This window comes from Mizuhopecten yessoensis, unplaced genomic scaffold (assembly GCF_002113885.1).
Source record: "Mizuhopecten yessoensis strain PY_sf001 unplaced genomic scaffold, ASM211388v2 scaffold8143, whole genome shotgun sequence".
Taxonomy (NCBI): Eukaryota; Metazoa; Mollusca; class Bivalvia; order Pectinida; family Pectinidae; genus Mizuhopecten; species Mizuhopecten yessoensis.
The window spans coordinates 47,194-70,641 of record NW_018407400.1 but is presented as its reverse complement, the minus strand read 5'-3'; the positions used below and the strand labels follow the sequence as shown (position 1 = coordinate 70,641).

Genomic DNA, 23,448 nt, shown 5'->3' with positions numbered 1-23,448 from the left:
CCAGGTCAGCTGACACTATTCCTTATTTCTACCCCATGTTTTGAAGTTTTTCAACTACAGTACATGTACATGTAAAGGCAAGCAACATTAAAATTAGTCAGTAGTTATCAAGAAATGTAATTAATTTTGGATCGTCTAACTTTGGTTTTGTCACAGTTACCTAAACCAACCAATTTTATTGCATTAAGGTAATAGGATTGTGTCACCATTTCTCAGTAGAATTTCTTCAAATTTTGTAGTTATATTGCTTTAAAGTTAAGAAAATTTTCTGCCACAAACAAAATATAGGTTGTCAGAATTTTAAGGATTTTAAATGGAAATTTATGTAAAAAGGAGTGAATTTTGAAAAAAAAAAATGAAAGACACAATATTTTTACAAAATAATGTCAATAAAAATGATACTGACATATATTAGTATTGCATTAATGTATATCAATTTAATAAATGCTGATATTGTGTAAAATCAATTCTCTATACACGATATAAAAATTGACATTTTATGATAAAACCATATACAAAGTAATTGCAGGTAAGAGTTATCGTTCTTAAAAAACTTCACATTAGTGAAATAGGTAGCCGGGTTCACGAAGTACAGAAAAATGGACACACGTGACTCAATGATAAAAAAAACCTGAATTAATGCCTGGATTGTTTGAAATACTTTAATATTGAGAGAACACGCTGTTTCTATCAATAATAAACATACAATATTCATCAGTTTAATATTAAACATTAGAATTTGCGGAAATTGTGATACTGTCTCCCTACATTGGATTTTCAACTAGGGATGTACTTCCTGTTTCCGTTTATTAAAACACTCCAATGACCTTAACTACACATGTACATGTGATGTGTTTCATAATGTTTACATTTGTTTTATTAATTTCTAGGTGTCGTTTTTGTTAAGGACTGCTGTATTTTGTGAAAAAAATGATTGGTAAGAAAATTTAAAAGTAAAATAATTCCTCAATTTTCTTGCATATTACTACTGTAGTAAGAGGGAACCATACATGTAACATTTTTTTTATTTGAACAAGTATGTTATAGATATCTTGCAGCAAGTTGCTGCATGTTGAATGAGAAAAGAGTGTATCAACATTCATTTTAATTTCATTGTGTTAAATGATAAATTTGATTTAGATTATATGTAGGTAATACACCTTATTAAATGTGAATTTTCAATACAGTTTCAGTTTAAAATTTCCATTATCAGGATAAAGACACATGATTTTATCAAATAATATTAATGACTTGTTTAAAATTGATGTTAAATTCAAATTTCATTGTTTGACCAATGCATTACTATGCATTTTAACACATTTTAGCTATTGGAAAGGCTGAACCAGGTCCATGTTACGTTATCCCACGAAACAAAACGGAACTTATTGAAAGACTTTTCAGACTACTCTGACTTTTGCATCATAGAGAAAGTGAACCAATGAAAAGATGGCAAAATCAATGGTGATGATTTGGATATCTATGTTACCACAAATGACATTCGGATGGACAACAAAAATAAAGATTACCATTTTTTTGCATCAGATTTCATCTTTGACAGAATTAAAACAGACCATTTGGATGACACTTCCTGTCTGCAAAAGATTGATGAAGTGACTTGGGATAATTTTGTACCTTCCAGTGATGAAGATCAGATGTATAAGGACTCGTTAAAAGTGTTACTTGGAAGAATCATGACAACATACACAGCTAAATTTATCAGTATTAGGTAGCAGTTTGATAATAAGCACATATCAGCCCTGACTGACCCTCAGGGACTGATGGGTGGGGCCAAAAAGGGTCGAATTGACTGAAATTTCAAAAATCTTCTTCTCAAGACCCAGATTTGGTAGAATCAAATACTCTTCATAGATGGAAGGGTCTTAAGGTTTATGACCCTAGGGTCTCACGTTTACCCCCTGGGGAAGGAGGGCAAAATTTATTATGGTTTATAATGGCAAATGATACTTTGAATATTACATGCTAATAACTTGATTGGAATTATAACCTTGAATTGACAGTTTGATACTTTGAAAATTTTGAGCCAGCCCTACCCCCAAGGGCTGTAGGGTGGGGCTCAAAGGAGTCAGTGTGTTACCTAGCTTCGTTTTCCTTGTTTAGAATCAGAGGTGCTAGTTTCAAATCCTTTTTAGTCTGAAATCTGTATGCTAGATATTGAATAAGGTGGTTTTATTGTTTTTTTGTCACTTTGAATGATATTTCTGTTCATGTTAAAAACAATATCAACTCTCTGTATAAATATATCAGGTGACCGTTAAGGCCCATGAGCCTCTTGTTATTTAATACTTCCCGTTATATCAATATGCTCTGTGAATGCGTGTATGTGTGTGGGTGTGTTTAGAAGTATGTATGTTGCCAGTGACACAGTACTTGTACTTGTTCCATAACAACGAAAATGAACTAGTCATCTACGCCACTGGTAGAGGTGTTAGCCTTGTTATTAGTGTGTGTAGTTTAAACATTCAGCCATATCATTAATTCAAACAGATATACATATTTTCCATATAAATGTCCATCTATTTCAGTATGTAATTAATTATCGATAATTTTGTAAATATATCCTATTATTCTTTGTAAATATATATATGTTGTACCGTTTCAGGAGAAGACTAATATAGGCACTGCCTGTTGTCTAATCCTTTTGTAAATACAATAAAATTTGTTGAAACCAGAAACCTACCACCTTGGATCTTCCAAATACATTTGAATATCCATCCCCAGGCCCTCTAAAGTGAACATACAACAAGAGGCCCAATGGGCCTGCATCGCTCACCTGTTATTAATCTAACACTTGTAATCTTAAGATTTCATAAGAACCTATTAAAAGATTTAAACATATGACGCCTCTGACCTTGATTGTCGAACAAGGACATTAGGTTGAAAGTGGATCAAGGTCATTCATTTGAACTAACATGGTAGTCCTTCATCCCAGCATGCTACAGGCCCAATTTCAGTACCCTGGCCCTTTTGCTTATTGAAAAGAAGTCGCTTGAAGATTTTACGACATTTGACCCCTGTGACCTTGAAAGTTGGTCAAGGTCATTCAGTTGAACAAACTTGATAGTCCTTCATCCCAGCATGCTACAGGCCCAATATCAGTACCCTGGGCCTTTTGGTTATTGAGAAGAAGTTGTTTGAAGATTTTAAAGACATCTGACACCAGTGACCTTGAATATAGATGAAGGTCATTTATTTGAACAAACTTTGTAGCCCTTTATCTCAGCATGCTACTGGCCAAATATCATTCCCCTGGGCATTTTGGTTATTCAGAAGAAGTTGTTTAAAGTTTTAAACATATTTGACCCCTGTGACCTTGAATATTGCCCTAGGGTTTAATGTGTGTTCCAATGATTTCCATTTACAAATTGTCTGTGTCAAGGAACATTTTTGCCACTTAAATAGGAATGTATTGGCCTTGAAATTAAGTACTTATTCATCTCGGAAGTCGATTACCAAACGAACAATTGATTTTGGTGAATTGCATTAGACGCTAAAGATTTGTGTGCACATCCGTCTTGGTTTTGAAAGTGTTGCAAATAAACCCTTTAAAATGCTTTTGAATGCTTGTTTTATCATAATCATAATCGTTAGTTGCAAAGATGCAATAAATATCATGGTGCCTTAACGTTCGCGTTGACCTTAATTTCACCTTTTTATTCAACCTTTTATGATACATTTTGAGAACTTAACAATATTATTGACAAACACTACTGTATTCATTCAGACAAGGACGTAATGGTAATGCTGCTTTTGACAAAATGAATAGATCAGTAAAAGATATTGACTTAACGACAAACTCACGACATGAGAGTTTAACCAAATACTCACCAACAATATTAACAAACAAATAAAACTTATTAAAACTAAGACAAAAAATAGGATCCACATAAAAGTAAAAGTAACTAAGAGTCAGGGCCACCGGAGTAAATATAGAAATATCAGAAATGAAACCATTGAAACCAAAAGGAAAACGAAAAATACAATCTGAAAAACAATACAAAGATCACTGAGTGATAAGCGATCGAAAATAGCAAAGTTTTATCAAATTTTAATAATAAATTAACAAACATTCTTTCTATTTAGTTGTGTATCTCTCAAACATCCTACAGATAAAGGTAGTACACTAACTGATTACTTAACCTTATTTTCAACGTCCTCTACTAATCTTGACCCACTGCCACCTACTTTGAATATGTATCTTTTTCAATTAGAAAAAAAAATTGAACAAGATGTAATCGACCAACAAAATCTACTAAATGATAAGAAACCAGCATGGCCTGATTTAATTCATGTCCTAAAGTAAGTGAGAACCCTAACACCAATATCAATAACTCAATATCACATCCACTAACATTACTATTTAACAAAACCATGGAGCTTGGACATATCACAGCATCATGGAAACTTGAAAATGTTAAAGCTATATATAAGGGTAAAATGACGTCAATTGCATCCTGCTGCAGTAAAAGTATTACAAAACAATATATTTGAGTACCTGAAACTATTACTGAGCGCTATTCAGTCTTCCTGCCTCGTGACTCAACTGTGAGTCAGTTGTTAAAAATCCTGATCTTCAACTGATCTTCACATATGTATTTTATGGGAACATAGCTTGCCTTCTACGTTTACTATTCCAGGCTCCATGGGCCCTATACGCCGTTCTAGGCGAAGGGCGGCTATAAACCATAGGGTCGTTTCTACACGGCGACGACAAAACCCTTCAGAGGTTGAACCTGCACTTCCTACGCAGACTGAGGGGGAACAAACACAGAATGATGCAGCTGTCCGGCCGGCCCCTGCATTCCCTTCTACCAGCGACATAGCTGCAGAGGTTTTGCGGCTCATGATGGAGAAGGGTGTAACTTTCACTCCACAAGGGCCACAGTCATCAAATATGACAGCCCCAACTATGCCACTACCTACACATTCGGGTACCACAGCAGGTTTAGAGCAATCCTCCTCTACCAATCAGTCACAGGCTACAAATATGCCGGCCTCATGGGTGACATTACCTCATTCTGCTACTGCAGCCTGTGCACAACAATCCTCAACCAGGCCCTTGCAGCCATCTGTTTTAGCAACACCTACTGCCTCCAATCTACCAACCAGACAACTACTGCCGTCTACTTCCCTACAAACAACTCCACCAGTCCTGGACCCCTACAGTCTCCATTCACCCATCCAAAATGCAGTTGCAGGTTTTACAGGTACAGATACATGTTTACCCCATACTCCTGCTTACAGTAGCATTTCCCGACCTCTGGACGTGCACTTAGATTCCAAAATTAAAGCCAAAATTATGTGCAATGAATTTGTGGAATTTGGGGCATTGCTCTCCACCAAATCGCACCCTGATCAATTCCAGCTTCAAGTTCAGGGAAACAACCTATCTTTGGTACCCAATACAAAAAAAATCCAAATTAAAACCACTGAACAATGGGTCCAAGCCTTCCACATTTTCGTTTCGGTTTATGTTCAGGCACACCCCACTCAAACTGTCAGTCTTTTGAAATATGCTGACACAATCCAAACATTGTCCAGACGGTCGGGTTTTGCTGCCGCTATGTTTTACGATAATAATTTCCGAAAATGGCTTCAGGTCAACCAAGCCATGCCATGGGATGAGCTCAATAACGAGCTCTATATGCAGGCACTGGGTATCGGATTAAAGTCTGTCCAAAAGGCTTCACAACACACAGCTCAACAGCCCTTTCCTGCTAACAACCCCAACATGTTCCAAAAAGGAAAATGTTGGGATTTCCTCAAAACTGGAATATGCTCGAGAGGGTCCAACTGCAAGTTCCTCCATGCATGCTCAAAATGTGGAGGACAGCATGGTCCTCAACAATGTAGGAAGGGAGCTGACTTCAGTGGGGGGAAGGGTACAATACAATTCAAGTTCAATTTCTAGAACATGGTTTTAAATATGGTTTTCGGTTACAATACAAGGGTTTACGACAATATAGGGAGTCGGACAATTTAAGATCAGCACGAGATAATTCAACAGTGCTGATACAAAAACTTGAACAAGAACTTAAGGCCGGCAGAATTGCAGGTCCGTTTATGAGCCCCCCATTTTCAAACTTACAAATTTCCCCATTAGGCATCGTCCCTAAAAAAGAACCAAATGCATTTCGATTAATCCATCACCTCTCTTTTCCGCAAGGTCTTTCGATTAATGACAATATTGCCCCTGAAGATGTCTCTGTCAAATACCAAACCATTTCAGATGCGATTGGCCTGATCAAATATTTTGGTAAGGGGGCACTGCTAGCGAAAACAGACATTGAAAATGCATTTCGTATTTTACCTATACATCCTGAAGACTACAGTTTATTAGGCATGAAAATTGGGGAATATTTTTATCATGACAAAACCTTACCAATGGGTTGTTCCATATCATGTCGTCTTTTTGAGACATTCAGCACAGCACTCCATTGGATCTTGGAAACAAAATTACAGGCAGCAGGCATTGTTCACGTTTTAGATGATTTCCTCTTTATAGCACCAAAAAAATCAACAAAATGCCAAACAGATTTAGACAAGTTTTTACAATTATGCCAAAAATCAGGTATTCCAATCAAACATAGTAAAACGGTTACACCCTGTACAACTATCACATTTCTGGGTATCGAACTTGATAGTATTCAGATGGAGGCTAGGCTCCCTAGGGATAAACTAGAAAAGATACACCTTCTTTTGGCACAATTCTGTCAAAAGCAAAAAGTTACCCTACAGGAACTTCAGTCATTGATTGGTTTGCTCAATTTTGCTTGTTCTGTAGTCTGTCCGGGTCGCCCCTTTTTAAGACGGTTGATAGATCTAACCAAAGGTTTAACCAAACCTCATCATCATATCCGACTCAACAAAGAGGCTAGAGCGGATATAAGGGCATGGCAGGAATTCATCCATTCTTACAATGGTGTTTCCATATTTCTACCTGACATCTGGGAGTCTTCCTGTCACTTACATTTTTATACAGATGCTAGTGGGCTAGGTTTTGGCGCAGTTTTAGGTACACAATGGTTTTTCGGAGCGTGGCCACAACCATTACAGGGGTACCACATCAACATTAAGGAGCTTTTTCCGATAGTACTAGCTGTACAGCTATGGGGGGATTCCCTCAAGAACAAATGTGTTCTGTTTCATTGTGACAATTCAGCTGTTGTAGCTGTTCTTACTAGCCATACCAGCAAGGACCCCACTATTATGCGGCTTGTTAGAAAATTAGTAGTTAAGTCATTACAGTTGAATTTCATGTTTTGCGCAGAGCACATTATGGGTAAAAAGAACATTCTGGCTGATCATCTGTCTCGTTTACAGGTAGACAGTTTTCGTCGCAGGGCTCCTCAGATGGACAAGGAGGCTACAGGTATCCCAGACAATCTCTTGACCATCTAGGAACACATGTCCAAGACCTGTTGATGAATGCGCTGGCTCCACAATCTCAGGCATTGTACAAACGGGCTTTTAATTCCCTCCAACAATTTGTAGTCAGCACATCACATCTCCAAACATGTTTGCCTACCACAGTAGGCACATTAGTGTATTTTATTGCACATCTACACCAGCAACAATTTGCTACGTCAACCATTTGTACGTATATTGCAGCCATTGGTTATATCAACCGCCTGGCTGGTCACACTGACCCTACCCAATCTTTTGTGGTTAAAAAGTTGGTAACTGCAATCCAAAGGGGTTCATACCGTCCAGACTCCAGGTTACCTATTACACCATCAATTTTACAAAAACTTGTTCAGTCATTACCTCATACAGCTGTTTCCCACTATCAAGCCTGTATGCTAAAAGCCATGTACCTACTTGCCTTTCATGCTTTTTTACGGGTAGGGGAAATCGCCCTAAACAAATCAAAAGCACATGTTTTACAGTTTGAGGACATTCAAATCTCTATGGCTGGTTCAAAGCCGGCATCATTGGAATTAACGTTTAACTCCTTTAAGGGCAACTACAACATTCGCCCCGTTGTTCTAGCCATTCATGCTAAACAGAATGAGCTTTCCACCTGCCCAGTCGCTGCTGTACATCAGTATACCCAACTCCGCGGTACCTTACCAGGTCCCCTGTTTACCTTTCCTGGTAATATTCACGTCTCATACCAATTCTTCTCTTCTTGCCTTCGCAATTCTCTCATATGGGCGGGTTTTCAACCACAGCGGTACACTAGTCACAGTTTTCGAATAGGGGCAGCCAGCACAGCGGCTGCTACGGGCGTCTCTGACGAAGAAATTCAGCAAATGGGTAGGTGGAAATCTCTTGCTTTCAAACGTTACATACGCTTACCTACTTTGTTTGATCTACCCAGTGCTATACAATAGCTGTTAGGTTAGGCATAGAGTTGATTTTTGGCAGCTTACACATCTTAAATATACGGGTCATAGTAACAATACGATGGGTTACATAATCTGGTCGTAAGGTACATGTTTACATCAATATGATAACCATAACCACATAGCTTATGTACTATAGGAAGGATAACCTGGGCATAGGGTCGAGGTTGCTGATATTCTCCATGTTGTACATTTATATTTTCATTATTTTATGGTTGTTAAAACGATACTGGTGTTCAAATATTTTTTAATTATCATTTATAACATGTTACTAAGCTATCCTGGGCATAGGGTCGAGGTAGCTTAACCGTATATTCCGTTACAAGTTATATATCAATGGCGTTAATTCTATACAATAGGAAGGATAACCTGGGCATAGGGTCGAGGTTGTTGACATTTTTCATGTTGTACATTTATTTTTCCATTATTTTATTGTTGTTGGTACAATACCGGTGTTCATATATTTTTTGATTACCGTTTATAATATGTTACTTAGCTATCCTGGGCATAGGGTCGAGGTAGCTTCATTGTATACTGTGTTACAAGTTATATATCAGAATGTTAGGATGGGTGACTGGAGTCCGAAGGTACATATCCATTCTATAGGAGCTACGGAAAACAGGAGAACTTTATTCTGGATCCTCCAACCATTGTATAACTAAAGGACGACATCTGACCTTGTTAGTGAATTATAGGTGCTTAGTGAATGTGATCTAGCTTGAGTGAAGTAATTACAAAACGACGACGTTGTAAAAAAAACCGGTTTCGTACAACATTCATGATCGGAACTTGTATTGTTTTGTGTTGTATTGGGTAAATCGACACTTGTATTGGGTTGTATTGAGTACATCGACGTTTGTATTGGGTTGTATTGGGTAAATCGACGCGCCGATTCGGATATCTTCGAGGTAAACGAGCATGGTGCTGTATACAGACAGCAGCCGGGAAACACAGAGTTTCAATCCCGAAACATATGTCCATATACATTAAAGTTGACGCTATTACCGCGGAAATCTCTTTATTTTGTGGTTATTTGGGCATTTATAGCACTTGTTTCCTGTTTCCTTGGTTTGAAATATACGGCAATAGTCATTTGTATCTGTATTGACCCCGTAACATGTTAGGCTAAAGCTAATACGTTATGCGTGATAATCAATACAAATAAAACGAATCGACAGTTTGTATAAAGTTCATTTAAATACCTAGGTCGTTTGGTTCATAGTGTCGATTTGAGGTATACTTTCTCGTACGCACATATAAAAGTCCGTACAGGCCAATATATACTAGCGGGAAAAAAACTGCATGCGGAGAATTGTTATAGAACATGTATTACCAACTGTATATACATGAAAATTCACACACATGACCGAGTATGACACATACACACTATCCGTGTGACTATCCGTGTGTCTTTAACAGGTTTTCCCGTGCAGTTTGCTCTATATATGCGTTGACCAGTTTGCACGTTTTTCTCGTCCAGCCATCCAATTCGACAATGAAAGTTTACTTTTCAACTGTTGGGTCACTCTGTTGAGACCAGTGAACAGTAAAAAACAGCATTATAACGTTTTAATTTGTGATTAATGCTATGCCGAGGCTCAATGAAAATGACCGCCTCCGGATTATTTGTATGCTTCAAGCTGGTACGGGCCAAGCCGTTGCCTCTACACGTTTTTATGTCCATCGAAACACAAACCGGGATTTGTGGAGACGACATCAACAGTTTGGCCACGTCGGCGATCAACCTCGTGCGGGACGTCCATGTGTGACGTCACGTCAACAGGACAACCGTATTCGGCTTGTCCATTTGAGAAATTGCTTCCAAACGGCAAGTTTGACTGCACGGACAATCCCTTGGTTGCTACCAATAAGCCCTAGAACTGTACGGAACCGATTGCGTGAACGAGCTATCCATCCGCGACGTCCTGCAATCCGCCCAGTTCTTCTGTCACGTCATCGTGTAGCACGTCTGGACTAGTGCAATAGGGATCTGCGATTTACTCGACGGGATTGGGCAGGCATTTTGTTTACGGACGAGTCGCGAGTCCACCTGGATAGTAGTGACGGCCGTTCCAGAGTGTATCGTCGCGCTGGAGGACGTTTCCGTGACGCGTGTGTGGTACAACGACGTTCTTTCGGCGGAGGCAGCATTATGATTTGGGGCGGCATCACAGCCAACGGGAGAACGCCTCTGGTGGTTGTTAACGGGAATTTGAACGCGCTACGTTTCCGTGACGAGATCCTCCGGACCCTTTCGGAAAAATAGCGCTTACAAGCTTAATCAGCCATCTTTGTTTTCTGATTAGTCCCAACATTTGATATGCACAACTAGGGGCTACTGAACCTTCATGTGAAATTTCAGAAAAATCACAGTACTTTCTGAAAAAATTTGGAGGACGTGATAATGCAAATTTCAAATAACGTTACCGAACTTTACTTCGAAAGGGCCACAATGTTAAAATATTAGGAGAATGGTTATCTTATCTTACAAAGTAATCGTAGTTCGGAACTAGAAAAAGCAATCATTGATATCTTCATAGACATCGATTTGTGGACAACAACTACACATTTTACGCTTCACTGGTCATATGTCTGATAAAGGTGACAGAGTTCTTTCCGTACTGGTCATCGAAAGGTCACATAGAAAAACTTACTGGTTGTGTAACAAGAAATGTTGCATTATCCATACTTACCAATTCGACTTGATGTTTTGAAATTAAAATGAAATGTTTTACCGGCAAACCAGATGAAAAACAGACTTCAGAGCTGTGCGGCTCGTCACGTTTCCTGGATCATAACTTGCCAAAATGAACGCCTTCAAATTACCTCTCCTACTGACGTATGTAACTGTATATATGATTTATATGATTTGTTTGTTTAGGGTTTAACGTCCCGGCAACAGCCAGTGTGATATGAGGACGGGTGCCTAGGTAGACACCGCCTGAAACAGAAAGTAAATAGAAAATAAAGAAGAAAGACAGGAACGAATACAGACCCCAGTTCGTAGAAAAAAATACCGGTTCTACAGGGGGCTCCCACGTTAGTCGTCCTTTACGACACACACCTGCATTTTATCCCCCGCTTTCACCGAGACGGGGGTTATTAATTTGGGTTATTCGTCTGTCTGTCTGTCTGTCTGTCTGCCACGCTTCGTTTCCGTGCAATAACTGCAACAAATGTCACCCGATTTTCTTCAAACTTGGTAGGATGGTTAAATATCTTAAGGGCCCGGCTTTGGTTGTTAGTATTTGGTCTTATGGGGGTCTTTAAGTTGTTGGGCTTATACTTTATGTGTTTTATTGGAATTTTTCTGATATAAAAAAGGGATGGGGAGATCGCCGGTCGTATCATATCATGGCGTTGGTCTAGGAGGAGGGCGTATCGTATCCAGGCTGTCCGTTTTTTATATCCTACTCTATTTTGTTTTTTATTTTGTTCCTATATTTTGGAAGTCCTTCGAATCAACGATAATAAATGTAATCTAATCTATCCCTATCCTCTGTGTCGGCGTTAACGCGCCTACTCTTTCGACAATACACAGAGGGACTTTTTACGTGCAGGTTGGACCCTCCTACACGGGACACCGTGGATTGAAATTTATGTTACTGCGAAAGGGGTGTCTTCAGGGAGCTATCGGGTTGTAAATATTTCGATCCTACCTGAGCTAGATTCTGTTCCGCTTTATATGTTTGAATAAGCCGTGATAGAGGATCTGTTCGCTTTTGATTGATTATATGTCAAAAGTTGATTATTGCAAAAATGTTTTCTATGAGTTGGTTCGAGTGAATTTCGATCCTACCCGAGCCGAATTGTGTGTCCAAAAAGTTTGTTATGGTTGGGGGTGGGAGGGGATGTGTTTGTACGTATTTATGGGTGTGTTTGTGAGAATGTGTGTGTGTGGGGGGGGCGCAACTGCCAAGTAGATGTCATATGTCATTTCCATCTGAATCCTTTTTATAGCCGTTGAAGCATTACTAACCTGTGTCGATTTGATTATATTTGTTTTAAGTATCTTTTATTGCTTTAATGATTATTGGAAAGTTTGATTCAAATATTGTAGCTACCCCATGTTTTGTTGATAAGTAACTAAATCTCGTTGTATCAACTCAGATTTAATTATTTCAAAAATTCCTTACCTAACGTTTTATAAGTCCAGAAGCACAGCTGGCCTTCTCCTCATACCAGCGTCAACTTAACTTAAGTCACGCCGATGGGACAAGAGGACTTAAATGCATGAGTCTTTAAACAGAACATGGAAGCAGAGTTACACTTGAGTACAAAAAAGGGAGAATTCGTTTATCTTTAGAATGGACTTGGGAACGCTGCTGGGTAGGCGAACAGACCTATTGGTCGGAACTCCCCGCCTGAGGTCGGAACAAAGACGTTACAGCGTTCTTCTGTCTATCAAAAGATTAGAACTCTATAGATATAGTTGTATTATAGTCTCAGTTTTAATTTGAAATTTGTTTATTTTGTTTTTTAATGTTATTCATATTTTGAGGGGGCCACAACCACCATTTTGAGATTTGTTTATTTTGTTTTTTAATGTTATTCATATTTTGAGGGGGCCACAACCACCATTTATACAAATTTGATTCCTTTTTGCCTAAAGATGATCCATAACAAATTCGATGTTAATCCCTTTATTCACAAAGAAGGAGAAATCATTTAAAAGATGTTCTAGAACAGCTCAGGTTTGGTTAACATCCCTTCATTGGTACAAAGGAGAAGTTTTCCTATACTTCTTATATTGAGACACATCCATCTGCTCTAAAGGGGGCCACTGACTCAGTTTATATGTAACTGAGTCCTTTTCCCCTAAGCTTGCTCTTCAGAACACATTTGGTTTAAATCCCCTCATTTGTACAGAAGGAGAAACAGTTTCCTCTCTCCCCTTTTGGACTCCCATGTTTTACACCAGAGAGCGGGGAGCATATCCTCCTTTTATACAAAACGGAATCCCCTTGGCCCAAAGATGCTCTAGCCTAAGGTTTGATTGAATGCCATCATTAGTTCAAAAGGAGAAGGATTTTTACTTTATTTGCCCTTTATTTCCTCTATCAGGCCCCACCCATCTGCCCCAAAGGGGGGCCTGGGGCTCAGTTTATACAAAATCGTTTTACTCTCGCTTGAAAATGTTCCAGGTAACCAATTTCTATGATCCCAGATGAACTTATGAGGGCGATACACCTTGTTAGGCTATGATCATGGTTCCTGCATTTCTCCTATTCCTATATCCTATTCTTGACAAGATTTGATTTGGTTTTAGTTTGGGTTCATTTTGTTTAACGGCCTTTGAAGACATTTCTCGTTTTGGGGCAGACCTACCACAGAGCGTGGAGAACAAGACCAAGAAAAGTAAATACAGTGGTCATTTAAAACATTATTTTATTTTAAATCGAACTTAAAGTATATGGTACAGTGTGTAAATATCTTACACAGAAACGAACATGTAACACTGTATGACATTTCTACAATGCTCGATACAAAATTAAGTGACTGGTTACCACATTCGCTATAGTCTTTGTTGACTCACCGCAAGTACCGTACAAAAACAGTAATTGTATTCAAATGTCTCTGCTAAGGATCTAACTCAAGGCCTCTGCTGTATTCTAACACAAAATGAGAATAATAATATTCGTATTCAAAACGTCTGTTGGATGATTACCAGTGCGTCAATGATGACATATAAATGAAAATTACGATTTCTGATTGCACCACAAACTTATAACACAATATTTCCATATTGCGATTTAGTTTGGTTTTATTTTGTTTAACGTCCTGTTATATATATGTTATATATATTTTGTGATCACCCGAGAAGTATCTGGAATTATTGTCCAGATTCTGTTGATGATATACGAATTAGATGAAAGTTTGAGATAAACTACATGAAAGCGAAGCAAGAATAAGGGTTTGTCGTTCATTTATCGTACTGCGAGTCAATTACACAACATGGTGGAGAATCCAAACCCGTAAGATGTAGTCTCGTGACATTTCCAGCCGACTATTGTTGGTTGGACCACAGCAAGCGAGTGTCCCCGTTGATAGGAAGGTGCAGAATGCCTGGGTCTGAACACGTGGTAATGTCGGTGCTGTAAGATGTATCGATATTTGAACTAGTAACTGCTATAATTTCAACCATGCTACTTCCGGACAATTTACTTAAGGTGCTTGATAGTTACAGTGTCGAATTCAACTATTGGATTCCGTCGTATGTTATTAAGGAGAATAGACAGACTTTGTCATTTTCTATCACATGGACCAAATTGTTATCTCATTGTAACAAGGACTACGGGATCGATAATAGTTGTGACCAAAGTAAGGTACCGGGTACTGCATTTGTATCTACGCCTTGCAACAACCCACTACGTAAACACAAGCCGCCGTCACAGATTCGCCACGAGAAAAAAAGTGACGAAAGCAGTGGCTACTTGACCGGATACGTCTTTATTTGGGTACTAAAGATATAAAGGCGAGGACAAAGCAAGTGTGTGTTGATATAACCAGGGCAAACCAGACTGGGGTTGTGGTACCGCCGACTGTTGTTGGTTGGACCAACAACAGTTGACGCCCCAGAGACAGTTGGTTCTACTTCGGACAGTAAGTGTAACATCCAACAAAAAGACATGCCTGTTTTAGAGCATCGTGGTGAATGGAATGTGTAACACCAAACCCTCTACGGAATATTTGTTTGTTCAGTGACTAAAGTGACACCTAGAGATGTGGATACACGTGATGTTACCAACTCGGAGCAGTTCAACTCAATGTCTATCAACAGTAAAGATCTGTTTGCATACATGTATCTGACTGATCAGCGGAAAAACTTACCTGCACATGTAACATAATCGGTTATGTGTAATCTACTGACATTGGAGGTGAAACTTGTCCCATATTCTAAAATGAAGACATTCCGTGAACTGTACTTATGAATTAGGGTTTAAAGGCAGATATAAAGAAAAAACGCTTACTTCTACAACACTTCCACTCCTTCCCCGATTCTTTTCGAAACCCAATTCTTGAGATGTGGTTAAGATACTTGTACATACAATTTGGTAAGGATAGTATATGGTTCTAATATGTATTTAGAACAAAAAAGGAAGAATTGTTGACATAATTAGGCCAATATATAACAAGGTCACAGTGACCTACTTATCAACCATGTGCTACTCTTTTCAGCTATTATTATTATATGCTGCTTTAGTGTTACGCAATACACCAAAATTATGAAGAAACTTTGAAAAAAATAACAAGGCCTTTTTTAAAAAAAAGTGTCTATTTGTGATTTTAGTCCCCTCAAATTTTGGAATGGTCTGCAAGCTGACCTTGATTTACCCCATCCTTTGGTGGATAGGTGTAGTATGGCACTACGAATACAACTGCGGTTTGTTTTGTGATTAAACAAACAAACACCTCAGTTGTATATGGTTTGTGATTAAACAAAATGGCCGCCTTTTCCTGACCTCTAATTGGTCGAAATTTAAACATTGTCCGACTTCGATCAAATTTGGAATATAGGTGAATTATGGGACAACGATCACTCGGCCCCGATTTCCTCTCTTCTGATTGGTCGAAATTTAAATATTTTCCAATTTTGATCAAATTTAGTCTGTAGGTGTACCATGGACAATGATCACTTCCGTAGCTTAGATTTCACATTTCAACAAAATGGCCGCCGGTTTTTTTCTCTGGTTGGTCAAAATTTAAATACTGTCCGATTTCGATGAAATTTGGTGAATAGGTGAAATATAGCACTATAAATACAACTGCAGTGTTTGTTTTGTGATTTAACAAAATGGCTCTATGCTATGGCTATATGGCACTACGAAAACAACTGCCATGTGCATTTTATGATTCAACAAAATGGCCGCCATTTCCTGGCCTCTGATTGGTCGAAATTAATATATATTTATATTTTTAAGAAAATTGGTATATTGGGGTATTAAGGGACTTCGTAATCAATCGCACAGGTTTCGTTGCCATAGCAACTACACTGAGGCTTCTGATTGGTCGCAATCGAGAAATTATTTTATTTCACTAAAATTTAGTACGTGTATTGTAGTTGTAGACTATGGGGGCATTTAAGGGGACGTCTGTAATGGTCCCCCATTACAATTAGTACTTGTTATACTTCATGATTGTCGCAAGAATAACAATACAGTGCTAATGTTTCATTGTTTTAAATATGCGACATTAAATAAAAATTCTTGAATCTTGTGAATTCATATAAAGGAATATGTTTCGGCGTCGTGTAAATTAACTGATTAGGTGTTTAAAAGTAATAAAAAATATCTACCTGTAGGAAGCGTGGACATCTACAGGACAGTCAGCGGAACATCTAGTTGTCAAACTTCGTTCTCGAACAAAAACGCTTCTTAAAATGTGTGTATAGATAAGATTAACTTGTTGGGTTCATGCCAAATCGATTCAGGTACATTGCACCCCTACTGCGATTAAGAGGAGAATTTAAACCAAACAGAACACCACAATATACATACCTACCACTACAGCATACATACAAACCAACAAAACAAACACGCATACCACAAAAGCATACAAACACCCATAACATACATACAGCCCACAACGACATACATACAGCCCAGAACAACATACATACTGACCACTACAACATACATACTAATCACCATAACATACATACCAGTTACAATAGCATACACACTAACCACCACAACATAATACTAATCACCACAACATACATACTAACCACCATAACATACATACTAGCCACCATCACATACATACTAACCACCATAACATACATACATACTAGCCATCGAAACATACATACATACTAGCCACCATAACATACATACTTACCACCATAACATACATACTAACCACCACAACTTACATACTTACCAACATAACATACATACTAACCACCATAACATACATACTAACCACCACAACATAATACTTACCACCATAACATACATACTAACCACCACAACTTACATTCTTACCACCATAATATACATACTAACCACCACATCATACATCCTAACCACCACAACATACATACATACTAGCCACCATAACATACATACATACTAGCCACCATAACATACATACTTACCACCACAACATACATACTAACCACCACAACATACAAAATAACCACCACAACATACAAACAGACCACCACAACATACATACTAACCACCACAACATACATACTTACCACCAGAACATGCATACAGACCACCACAACATACAAACAGACCACCACAGCATACATAATTCCACCAATATTGAAATCAAATGATCATCGTAATCAAATTACTAAAAAGAAAACAAGATAAAAACTATAGAAAGACATGTTTATAAATTCTGACGACACTAGTGTCTCGATGAGAGTAGTGAGGTTCCGGCCAAATCGATTTCACATAAATTCTTCACATTTATCATTACTGCTGTTAGGACTCAATGCTAAGTAAGCATACCGTATATATAGTATAGGAGTTTGTGCGATTTGTTATATAGCCATGTGTTAAAACAAATATATTGGTTCATATACCTGTATTATTGATTAGTCATAGATTTAAATATTTTTTCCATATTACGTCATTGGAATGCATGTACATTGTAACAATAAGATAAGAGACGCTTCCCAGATCGACACGGCATTTATGATTTAAAATATTGAACACGTTGAATAAATAAAATGTTTGTTTTACGTTTATAAATATCCCAGCGATGAATCAATACTGTAGGCATTATATGTACTTTATGCACTATATAAGTTTTATGGTAGGCTTGTTCATATTGGAATGCCAACAGCCTGCTCGAATGTTATGCCACCGAAAGATATTGCTAAGATTCAGATACCAACGAGACAAAACCTTAGAAGTCTTAACCATATACATACATGTAAGAAACTCTTATTATAAGAATTTGAACTTGTGAAAACGCCAGTATTCAGCCATATTCAAAAAATAAAGATATTTGGACATTGACTTTGAACTACATTTATGATGAAGTGACAAAACATTATCAACAATTAAGATTTTCGGTATAATCAAAAAAATTAATGTAATAATTATACAAGAGGCCCAATGGGCCTGAATCGCTCACCTGGTATTAATCTCACACTTGTAACTTAAAAGTCGACTAAAATACAGCTACAGGCAGAATATCAACTTTTGATTCATAAGAACCTATTAAAAGATTTTAACATATGACGCCTGTGACCTTGAATGTTGAACAAGGACATTAAGTTGAACAGAGATTATAGTCTTCCAACCCAGCATGCTTCTGGCAAAATATCATTATCCTGGACCTTTTTGTTATACAGAACAAGTCATTTAAACATATATTGTCCACTGTGCCCTTGAAAATGAGTGAAGGTCATTAATTTGAACATGTTACTGGCCAAATATCATCACCCTTGGCCTTTTGCTTTCGAGAAAAAAATCTTTAAAATGATTTTAACATATTTGATCCCTGTGACCTTGAATATAAGTCAAGGCAATTCAATTGAACAAACATGGAAGCCCTTTATTCCAGCATACTACTGGCCTAATAACATTATCCTAGGCTTTTTGGTTATTCAGAAAAAGCTGTTTAAAGGTTTTAAACATATTTGACCCATGTGACCTTGAAATTAAGTACAGGTCATTCATTTGAACACACTTGGTAGCTCTTAACCCCAGCATGTTACTGGCAAAATATAATTATCCTAGGCCTCGTGGTTATTTAGAAGAAGTTGTTTAAAGTTTTAAACATGTTTGACCCCTGTGACCTTGAATATAAGTCAATGTCATTCAATTGAACAAACTAAGTAGCCCTTCATCCTAGCATGCTTCTTGCCAAATATCATCATCCTAAGATGTTCGGTTATTGAGAAGAAGTTGTTTAAATGTTTTAAACATATTTGAACCATGTGACCTTGAATAACTGTCAAGGTCAGTGATTTGAACAAACTTGGTAGCCCTTCATCCCAGCATGTTACTGGCAAAATATCATCACCCTTGGCCTTTTGCTTTAGAGAAAAAATCTTTAAAAATATTTTAACATATTTGATCCCTGTGACCTTGAATATAAGTCAAGGCAATTCAATTGAACAAACTTGGGAGCCCTTCATCCCAGCATGTTACTGTCCAAAATTCATTATCCTAGGTCACTTGATTATTCAGAAGAAGTTGTTTAAAGGTTTTAAACATATTTGACCCCTGTGACCTTGAATATAAGTCAAGATCATTCATTTGAACAAACTTGGTAGCCCTTTATCACAGCATGCTTCTGGCCAAATAGCATTATCCTAGGCCTCTTGGTTATTGAGAAGAAGTTGTTTAAAGGTTTTAAACATGTTTGACTCCTGCGACCTTAAATATAAGTCAAGGTTATTCATTTTAACAAACTTTCATTCTAGCATGTAACTGGCAAATGTCATTATCATAGGCTTCTTGGTTATTCAGGAGAAGTTGTTTTAAGATTTAAAAGACAATTGACCCCTGTGACCTTAAATATAAGTAAAGGTCATTTATTTGAACAAACTTGGTAGCCCTTCATCCCAGCATACTACTGGCCTAATATCATCACCCTGTGCATTTTTGTTATTCAGAAAAAGTTGTTTAAAGTTTTTTAACATATTTGACCCCTGTGACCATGAAAATAGGTGAAGGTCATTTATTTGAACAAACTTGGAAGCCCTTCATCCCAGTTTGCTTCTGGCAACAAATATCATCACGCTAGGCCTTTTGGTTATCACAAAGAAGTTGTTCAAAGTAAAATATTGATGCCGGATGACGGACGGACAACGGACGGATGACGGACGACACACCATGGCATAAGCTCACTTGGCCCTTCGGTATACCGAAATGTTGTGTATGCACTTCTGCCAATTTCGAAAACCACACGATGATCCCTGTTTAACTTTAGACGGAACTATTATTCCAGTTGTTCAACAAACAAAATTTCTTGGACTTATATTCGACTCAAAATTGTCCGTTTTTACCTCATATCAAATATTTAAAAGATAAATGCTGAAAGTCCTTAAATATTCTTAAAGTATTATCCCATACAGATTTGGGAGCAGACCGTGGTGTGCTCCTGCATCTATATCGCTCACTTATTCGTTCAAAGCTTGACTATGGGTCCGTTATATATGGATCAGCTCGAATATCGTACTTGCAGATGCTTGATCCAATTCATAACCAGGGGCTTCATCTGGCCTTCGGTGTTTTTCGTACATCACTAGCCGCGAGCCTCTGCGTTGAAGCAAATGAACAACCTCTACGCGAAAGATGAACAAAATTATTACTACAGTTTGCTAATCAGTTAAAAGCAAACCCAGAAAACCCAGCTTTTCAATCAGTATTTCATCTAAATTATACACACCTTTTCCAACGCAATGGGAAATTAATTCCATCTTTTGGCGTACGGCTTCAAACATTGCTGGAAGATTCAAATTTAGACCGACAATCAGTCGAGGTTTTTTACAATACCTAATATTCCACCAAGGAAAATTCAGCTACCCGAAATAAATTTAGAAGTACACAATTATGTAAAATCTCATCACCCTGGGCCTTTTGGTTATTCAGAAGTCGTTTAAAGGCTTTTGAGACAATTGACTCATATGACCTTGAATATGAGTGAAGGTCATTCATTTGAAAAAACTTGGTAGCACATCATCACAGTATGTTATGGGCTTAATATCATCATCCTGTGCCTTTTGCTTTTTCAGAAGAAGTTGTTGAAGGATTCAAGGTCATTCATTTTAACAAACTTGGTAATCCGTAATCCAAGCATGCTTGTGACCAAATATCCCAATCCTGGTCCTTTTGGATATTCTAGAGAAGTTGTATAAATGTTTCTTAAGACAATTGACCCATGTAATCTTGAATATAAATAAGTTGTTTAAATTGAAATCTTGACGGACAAATTGATTGTGACAATTGCGGTTGCGTGTACATAAAAAGACTGTTGTTCTGATTGGAGAGGATACAGACCTGCGTGTGCTGTTGTGCTAATATGATGATATGCACGCTAACAAGTTCTTCCGTTCAGAAGAACGTCATGACAGGTGGCGATACAAAGTCGTCACTGTTTGGCATTAGTAAAGGTGCAGCGTTGAAAAAGATCCGTATCCATATTTCAGGGTACTTGCCGCAAACTTTATTTGCAAATATTCACATGTGAACACATTAGCGAAAGCTGGAGAGGAAATCATTGCGTTGACCCCAGCTGGGCCACCGTCATCCCACTTCTTTCTTTCCTATTACAGTAGAACAAGCTGTTTTTGTTTTGTTTTTGTTTTTGTTAATTTGAGTAAGGTTACTGGCTAAAAAGAAAACAGCTGTCCTATCAAATATGTAACGTATTGATTCAACAATGAAGAGTTTTTGTGTATTGTAATTTGCCATTTGAAAGCTTTGCATCTTTTTTATACTGAAAATAAATTACATACAACTAAATGGTAAAAAAAAAAATGTGAGTTGACTACATCATCTAAATTTAACACGTGTTGGTATGAGAAAGATATTTGTTTTGAGCTTTTCGTGATAAAAAGGTCGCATATTTTGTTAATAATGTTAAAATTAACATGATAAACGACAAACATACAAAGTGTTGTTCAAGAGAACAATCAGGCCTTTGACAAAGTTATTTACAATGTAAACTATGAATGTGTACGCCATTATTTTTACTATTTTACAGTTTATTCTTCTTGAAATAATAATTTTGCTTCTGTGCATGTGTCAGACATTGCTTGTTCAGGGATAGTACTTCAGTCAACGAAGCCATATCCGAGTCTGGAGAAGAATTCCAAGATGGCCAAAGCCCAAACTGTCTAATATCAAACTGTCATTTCGAAGTTATAATGTCTATCAAGTTTCAAGGAATCCAATTGGAAAGGAACCAAATATACCCAAAAGTATCATTTTGAGAGTTAAATGGCTGGTGTATCTGTCAAAATGTCTAAGTCTGGTGTCAGAGCCAGAGGAAACTCAGGTTAGCTGAGAAAATGTCTATAGACTCATCAAATAACACTATTCAGATGCTTGCCTAATAAAGCATTATCGTTTTGGTGCAGGATTGGTCATGGGTTGGGAAGTGATTGTGCATGGTATCAAGACTGCCCTGATCTATAATTAAGGGAAAACTCGCAGCCCCCCGCCATAGAGATCAAGTTCTAGTGGTGCATGTTGTTCCTCCAGTGCAGCAGCATCAACCGACATTTTAGAAGGACAAAGCCGAGCCATATGTGGAGAGTCTGTCGTAGTATTTACATGTGGTCACAACATTCACCACAGGATATAATTTCTTTAAAATTAATCTGTAATGCTCAATCAGGCCAATGTCTGGGAGATAAATGCTTTTTTTTAATGTAAAAATGAATTACATTGCATTACATTTGACAATACATTTTGATTTTGATTCAGAATAGATACATGTATTTGTATTCAGAAGGGCTAGGAAGGAGAAGTTACCTTCTCTCCCTTGGCTGGAAAGACATTTTTGTTAGCTTGAAATTCACCGACAGCTGCCGCTAAAACATAAGGCTGTACAGTTAGGGATTTTTCCATTTATAATTAAAAACGCCAAGAAAACATTGTCATTGGTTAATTTCTCGACATGAATTGTTCATAAGGAGTATCAAACTATATAATCATGAAGAATTTTGTGACAAGGTTATGAATCAACTTACTTCACAATAGTCCCTTTAACATGTTTGTTAATTGTATACAGCCTCTAATTTTACCCATCGGCTCAAATGGTTTTTAATATCAAAGCATATATGTATACAATGCCAAATGAGCATTTGTACATCTATATTCATAATGTTAAACCAAGATCATTTTCAGTTGATATCTACCACCGTAAACGAAATGGCAAAAACAGCATTTAATAAAACTATTTTTGAAATGGAACTTTACAAAGTAAGGGAGGTAATTGGTCGAAATTGTGTTCAATATGTTTGGCAATGTTTGGTGAAATATGTAAGAGTAAATGCCAGTTGTATTTTTAAGCCATTTTACAGAAATTATTAGTACTATATCATGCTACGTGCAACTTGAAAACTGTTGCTTATGCAAGAGTATCAGTGTGTTAAGCATAT

At 37.5% G+C, this 23,448-nt stretch overlaps 1 protein-coding gene across 2 annotated transcripts in view; it reads right to left on the bottom strand.

The window, feature by feature from the left end:
• LOC110455136 overlaps nucleotides 1-16,876 on the bottom strand; it is a 47,140-nt gene extending 30,264 nt beyond the window's left edge. Inside the window, exon 1 of one of the 2 annotated variants that reach the window (XR_002463420.1) lies at nucleotides 16,663-16,876. Coding sequence is in view for 1 of the 2 variants with exons in the window: in XM_021505087.1 (XP_021360762.1) it covers nucleotides 16,663-16,681 (19 nt within the window). In the remaining variant the exon portion in view is untranslated. The remainder of the gene's footprint in view (nucleotides 1-16,662) is intronic. The other variant, XM_021505087.1, reaches the window with a different exon arrangement.
• Nucleotides 16,877-23,448: the final 6,572 nt, after the last annotated feature.